Source organism: Vombatus ursinus, unplaced genomic scaffold (genome assembly GCF_900497805.2).
Source record: "Vombatus ursinus unplaced genomic scaffold, bare-nosed wombat genome assembly UNPS02014810.1, whole genome shotgun sequence".
Classification (NCBI taxonomy): Eukaryota; Metazoa; Chordata; class Mammalia; order Diprotodontia; family Vombatidae; genus Vombatus; species Vombatus ursinus.
The window spans coordinates 32,756,745-32,764,242 of record NW_020954588.1 but is presented as its reverse complement, the minus strand read 5'-3'; the positions used below and the strand labels follow the sequence as shown (position 1 = coordinate 32,764,242).

The 7,498-nt window shown below is 38.2% G+C and overlaps 1 protein-coding gene across 1 annotated transcript in view; it reads right to left on the bottom strand.

The window, feature by feature from the left end:
• The window catches only part of WDR49 (WD repeat domain 49), a 136,621-nt gene that overhangs the window by 38,341 nt on the left and 90,782 nt on the right, over window positions 1-7,498 (bottom strand). The window contains exons 12-13 of the mRNA XM_027875780.1: window positions 4,665-4,852; window positions 599-796 (exon numbers count right to left, since the gene is read on the bottom strand). Of these exons, the coding sequence (XP_027731581.1) occupies window positions 599-796; window positions 4,665-4,852 (386 nt within the window). The remainder of the gene's footprint in view (window positions 1-598; window positions 797-4,664; window positions 4,853-7,498) is intronic.

Below are 7,498 nucleotides of genomic sequence, written 5' to 3'. Positions count from 1 at the left end.
GAGAGAGAGAGAGAGAGAGAGAGAGAGAGAGAGAGAGAGAGAGAAGGAAACTGAGGCTAGGAGAAAAAAAATTATTTGCGTAAAGTTGCCATACCTCCTAAGTGGCAGAGCTAGGCCAAGTGCCACATTCCCAAGGTTATAAGTCACTAAGTATTGAACTCAATCAATCAATAAGTATTATTAAGCTTTTATTATGTGCCTGGCACCATGCTAAGCACTGAGGATAAAAAGTAAAAGTCCTCAAGTAGCTTACATTTTAATTGGGCAGACAACTTGACACATATACATGTGAGCACACATGCGCACACACACACACACATGATACATACAGAGCAGATATATCATAGCCTAAGCAGAGAAGGCATTACATTTTATGATTCCCAACACCCTCTACCACAGATTAATTTAACAGTCAGAGCAAAGTGTATTCAGGATGCAAGTGATTCCTGATACTGCATCTTCAGAAATAGAATTCAGTTCTTTCTTGACTAATGAACATTAGCAGACTGGGAGATTCAAAGGGAAATCATCCCTCCTGACAGTTTTAAATTCCCCACTCACTTCCCCTCCTGTGACAATCATGGAGCAATATTTCTACCTGACCAAATATTCCAATCAGAGAGCCCCAGACATCACTGACAGAAACGCTGCCATCTGCAGAAGAGGCAATGATCAGTACTCGGCTGCCGTGTGCACAAGTCTCCAGAGAACTGATTTGGTCCTCATGAGGTTGAAATGATCTTATCAGAGGCGGAGGCTGCAAAACTTGGCTCTCATTGAAATTGAGGCAATATTCCTGAATGAAATGGGAAAACACACCCAAAACCATCAGCTTTTAGAGAAAATCACCAATAAAAACAATTACGTTTAATTGAACAAATATTTGAGGAAAAAATAACCCCTTCCTCAGGGAGCTTATATTCCAGTGGCAGGAGCCATATAACTTGTGCACCAGTGAGTAAGTATGCAATGTATACAAAGTGATCAAAGTAATTTCAAGAGAGAATGACTGCTACTATCTAGGAGACTCAAGAAAGGCCTTGGGTATGTTGCAACACATGCTGTATGCGTTGGAGGAAGATGGGGGTTGTGTCAGGTAGAGATGCAAAAGGAATGCCATTCTAGGCATGGGGAGTGAGCAAAGGCAGAGAGAAAGACTATGGAGAGTTATATACATGGGAGAGAGCTGCCAGGCTAATTTGATTGGAACGGAGAAAGGGCATGATAACGACTGAAGTGAAATATGACTGGGAAAGCAGCTGAAAACAAGATTGTGGAGGAATTTAAATGCTAGGGGTTTTTTTTTTATTTTAACCCAGAGACAATGAAGTGTCAAGGAAGTTTTTGAGTTGGGGGGAGGTGTTGAAGTAGCCAGTTATAACTTTTAGGAATATCAAAGCAGATGGAATCATGTCACCCAATAATTCACAAATCTTTGATGACTCCCTATTGTTTCTAGAATAAAAGATAATTTTTTCACTTTTAAAAATATGATGTAGAAATAATACATTAATGAAAAGGAAAATTTAATGAACAAGATGGAGAGTTAAATAAGGCCATATTTATGCATAAAACTTGTCAGATGACTTGGTGTGGCTTGACAACTTTTTAGCAACAGAAAGAAAAAATCCTAACAGTGAAAACAATTATTTGTCCGATTTGTTGATCTTGCTAAGTTATTCTTGTTCTCATACTTATTGATGTGGTACAACATATAAGACTAGTATGTGACTATCTGAAGACTGAATTGGCCATAGCCAGGTTGGAGGAACAGAGAGAGATAAATAGACAGACAGAGGCAGAGAGAGAGGAGAGAGAGAGAGAGAAAGACACTGAGACAGAACAAAAGAGGCAGAGACAGAGAGCAAAGGTAAGAGAAAGACAGAGACTGAAACAGAGAGAGACAGAGACATAGAGATGGAGTCAGACAGAACAAAAGAGACAAAGACAGAGAGAGAAAGAAAAAGAGAGAGGCAGAGACAAAGTGAGACACAGAGTGACAGAGAATCTAAGAGTTGAAGCTAGAAAAGGTAGTGATCACAGTTCAAATTAGGAAGAATCAGATCAGTGCTTGGGAAAAAGTTATAAAGGGCTTGCTGGCCAACTAATGAAAAATATTGGGGAAGATGAAGATGAGCAGACAGCCTTGAAAATTTTGGTGTAATTTATTTCAAATTGCACTTGGAATGGATGAAACCAAGAAAAATATGCTATTTCCTGGCTCATCATTGTTGACTATACAACATTGGGGAAAATGTAAAGTAGAGCTAAACTTCCAAGATTGGAATTGTCATTACATCACTAACTCCCACTGCCAAAATGATTTGTACCTGATGATCATTAAACGGTGGCAGGGCAGAGTAGGAGAGAGTTATCTTACAACAAGGTCAAAGGAAGGTAAATGAACATCAGAATTTTTAGATGCATCTGTTCTTCCACTCTTCACATATCATTTTGGTCTTTCAAATGAAACATACAAGGTACTTGAAGATGGGTGTGTGACAATACTGCCAGTGTGCATTAGTTGTTGTTATAATTTTTGTTTAGTTGAAATGTATTGTGGTACTACCATTCAAAGAAACCCACCAGGCATGCCAATTACAAATGTATCTAAGAGAGTGGACAACATACAGAAAACTGTATAACCTAACATTGGGTCTAACAATAATTTTCAGCAAAGAGAAAGATTACATTTGCTATTGTCAGAACTTCATATATCAAAGTTCATAGATTCTCCTCTACCTCTACAGATGGTCTTTGAGAGTTTCTATGGCCAAAAACAATGCCTCTTTCTCTGGCCAACCCAGTGATGAAAGCTTCTGAACTCAGCAAGACTGCACCTTCAGTAACAAACTTGCAATACATATCCACATCCATACTCAAAGTTTTTTGATGTTGGCAGGACATGATAGAGCTTGGGGCCCACTAATATGGCCTTCAAGAATGCAGCATCATTTCTACAGCACACTACGGCATTGGAGAAGAATATCAATTCATGACTGTTGTACGTTAGACATTTTACTGTCTAAATGATGAATGAACATCTAGAAAAGGAAGCAGGCACCACAAAGAACCACTTGGCTTCCTCCAAAAAAGGTCATGGCCAAATATCCTAAGATCCCTTTTTGGCAAGCTTTATAAACTGGTAGATTAAAGGAATGCTATCAATTAGTTTTACCATGACTTTCGGAAAGGATTTGATAAGGTCTCCCATGCTATTCTTGTGGACCTGGGAAATATGTGGGCTTACATTTATGTTAATTCAAAACTTGTTGAAAGTTCATATCTGCAAAGGAGCCATTAATGACTCAATATCAATTTAAAAGAAGGCCATAACTATCTGTGCTGTTTATCATTTTTATCACTGATTTGGACAAAGGCATAGGTAGTAAATTTTTAAAAATTTCCTGAAGGTACAAAGATAGATGTCAGATGCAGGATTCATAAAGGTCTTGGGACAAAATTAATTTGATGAAATTTAAGAAGGATAAATATAGAGTATTATACATGGGTTCAGAAAATCAGCTTCATTAGATGGGGCAGGTGTGGCTAGAGAGAAGTTTGTATACATAAGAGCTGGCAGCAAAAGTGTTCTGCAAGTCAATATGAGTCATCAGTGTCATAGGGAAGCCAAGAAAATGTGTGTAATATTAGGCTGAATTAAGAAACTTAAAGAAATTAAGAAACCTTAGAATAAAGAGATGACAATCCTTCCATACTCTGCCCTGGTCAGACTATATCTGGAGTATTGTGTTTAGTCCTTGGTTTCACATTTTAGGAAGGACTTTGATCCACTGGAGACCATCCAAAGGATGAGGAGACCAAGAGAAAGAAGGGACTTGCAGTCAGACTTGTGATGATTGGTTATTTAGTTTTTAGAAAAGAGGTCTTAGGGGAGACATGAAAGCCATCATCAATTATTTGAAGGGCCATCGCATGGAAGAAGGACTAAACTATTCTACTTGGGTCTAGAGGATAGAATCAAGAACGATGGGGGTCCATTGCCAAGAGGAAAAGTCAAGCTAAATGTAAGGAAAAACTTCCTAACAATCAGAGCTGTCCAAAGGGCAGCAAAGCGGCAAAATGTGTAGTATGGTAGATCTGAAGCCAAGAAGTTCAGAGGTCAGATCAAGACTAAAATACTAGTCATGTAACCCTGGGCAAGTTACTTAACTATAGCTTGTTTCAGTGTCTTTATCTGTAAAATGGGGGTAAACACACCTACCCTCCCCCAGTTGTTATGAAGATAAAATAAGATAATATTTATAAAGCCCTTTGCAAACCTTAAAGCACTATGCAAATGCTGTTATTAAAAGTGGAATGGACAACCTTAGGAGGTAGTGGGGTGCCCTATGCCAAAGTCCTTTAAGAAAAACCTGGATGACCACTGTTATGATGGATTATGGTGGGGATTTTTAATCAGTTATGCATTGGACTAGGTGACCTATGAGAGCCTTCCCAACTTGGAAATTCTGTGGTAGAATTTATTTTTAAATTCAGAAAAATCATTATCTGAACTCAGTTACAGTGAATGATCTTCCTTATCTAATCAGGTTGTTCATTTCTTTTCCTGTAAAGGAAAAAGATAGGGCCTGATTCACAATCATGAACAACAAAAGACAATCAGGGCAAATGAAGAGGAAGTCATGAGAGATAACACATACTTCTATGTTCCATATTTTCAGGCAGCCATTGGGATCTCCTGTGACAAGGTGCTGATTTGTCTTGTCAATGGTCATGATAATGGGTCCAGCTCCACTGTGGGCCACAAACTGGGCCACAAGCTGCTTCTTAAATATATTCCAGAACCTGACATAACCAGATCCTCCACAAGATACCAAGTTGGCTCCTCCTAAAATGAGTGGGAAACGCATAGAAATGCTTCAGTGGGTAATAGAAATAATGTTAGTGGTTAATGATAACACTTCAAATACCAGAAAGATTTTGTCCCACCTAAGTCATTGTAGGGGTGACCAGGTGCCACAGTGGATGGAGCACTGGGACTGAAGTCAGGAAGACTCATCTTCTATAATTCAAATCTGGCCTCAGACACTTCCTAGCTGTATGACCCTGGGCAAGTCACTTAACCATGTTTGCCTCAGTTTTCTCATCTGTAAAATGGGCTGGGAAAAGGAATGGCAAACCACTCCAGTATCTCTGCCAAGAAAATCCCAAATGGGGTCACAACATGACTGAACATCATCTGAAAGTGATTATACCATGGTAGGAGAGGAGAAACAAGGTTGGAGTCAAAGGACTTAGATTCAAATCCTGCCTCTGATTCTACTACCTATATGACTATGAGCAGACCACTTACCTTCCCTAGCATTTAATTTCTTCATCTGTAAAATAAAGTCATTGAACTATATGATCTCTGGGGTCCCTCCACAGTTCTAAATTGATGATTCTATGATGCTATAGTATTAGGGGCTAGAACACGGGTAAAATGGGGAGATATGCATTCAAAAACCCTCCCCTCCACAAATATTCTCCCAGAACCAGTGGGACTTTCATGGGCAAGGAAACCATGGTTCAGACATGTGGAAATTGGGGTTAACTTTGCCCCCAAGTAATTTAATCTAGAAACTGACTGTGGGCCTCTTGGGCAAGAAAAACATAAAAGTGGTTTTTAGGACTCTTGGAAAGGATCTCCTGAGACCCCAGGAAACCTTCTTACTGACTTCTTTTAACCTCCTTGCCAGAGGCTTTAATCTGCTTTTATCTTCCTGAACTGGTTTGTTTGTTGTTTTTTTTTTTTTACCAACTTCAGGAACTAGTTTTACCTGAGGGTATTTTTATATCTTTTTTGTTGTTGTTGAATGGATTGTTTATTTGAATCCTTGAACTCAAAGTAATCCATTGTCCCAGATGTGACTGAGACATATAGAAGATAGATCAGGTCCCAGGTCAGCTAAAATTTCAAAATATCTCAGTCAACAACATTTCTCTATCAGTATAAAGATTAAAAGAATGAAATAAATTTCCATTGGTTAGATTAGCATAGAATCACCTAAGTAACCCATTTTCTGTTCTGTCCACATAAAAATGAGGATTTTAAGTGAGAGTTCTAGACTTTTTTTTCCCAATAAACTGCCTTTATATAGTCATCCAAAAATTGCAATTATACCCTCACTTAAATAAAAAGCATTTTCCTTGGAAATATCAACTTCATGCCATAGAGAAATAAATATTATTCAACATGGATTTAGGTGCGGATGCACAATTTTAAAGATATAGACTTATCTATATATCAGCATGCTTAGAATTCTATTTATGAGCTTGTTTTAAACCTTTCATCCATTTTTCATGAGTGATGAACTCATATTGAAAGTCCTTATGGAACCATTTTTTTGTTTATGGGCTTAAAATACCCTTTTCATTTTCCAGCCAGAGTGCGCTTTACAGATATGCCTTGCTTAAATTATCCTTCAATGCCAACAATCCTATTATTACATGAAAAACCTGCAGATGGGTTCAAATTAGCTTCACAAATGTGCTGCCGATTCACACTCAGGTCTGCTTAACGCAAAAATAATGGAATGGAGTCACGGTGGTGGAAACATTTGGGAAATACCAACAACATTAGAATGAATTAAAGTTGAGAAAATGGGGGGCCATTTTGGATAATCGTTCCTGCTGTGAATACTAATGAGATTTGGAAATGAAATGAGGGAGTTTATTTTTTTTATCACACTTGTCTCAAGATATTTCAAGAATCCAATAGCATTTACACAATTCTACTAGGTGTATCTACATTGACTTTTTTAATGTGTGGAAAATGTTATGGGAAAGCCATATGGATTTTCAGTCTGTAACGTAGAGGGAGGGAAAATAGATACCGAGAAAGCAAATTGTCCTATGTTTATTTCTTCTGAGTACTTAAGGGTAGCATTCTGGTTGGCCTCCAAATGCTAAAAAATAAAAATAAAAAAAAATAAAAAAAAAACAATAAAAATGTGGTACTCAATGTAGGTCAGGGTGTTGGAGAGAGGAACGTGACCCCAAGACAGATAAGATGACTTGCTCAAGGTCACAGAGCCAGTAAGTAAAAGAGTTGAAATTCAAACCCAGATCCTCTGAATCCAAAATTCAGCCCTCTCACCACTGTTCCATGAATGTTTCCAAACTGCATGTTGTTTTCCAGTGTCTCAGAGTGGATCAAAAGCCATATCTCCACAATGCTAATCCAGTTGATGAAACAGTAAATAAAAATCAATCAACTGATTTTCAGTTACATGCTACCAGATGAACTGATATGCTCATGTCATCGCTGAGTGGTATTAGTGTCAACATTAGAAAAGTGAAAGATTTTGATCCCCCCCTCACCCCAAGAAAGACCTTTGCTAAAGTCACCAAACCTAAAGTGGCCATGTAGGACAATAAAAAGCCAATTTGGCATCAGATGATCTGGGTTCAAATCCTGGCCTTGTCACTCCCTGTGGGATGTTGGGTAAATCATTTAACTTCCATAGACCTCAATTTCCTCTTCTGTGAAATG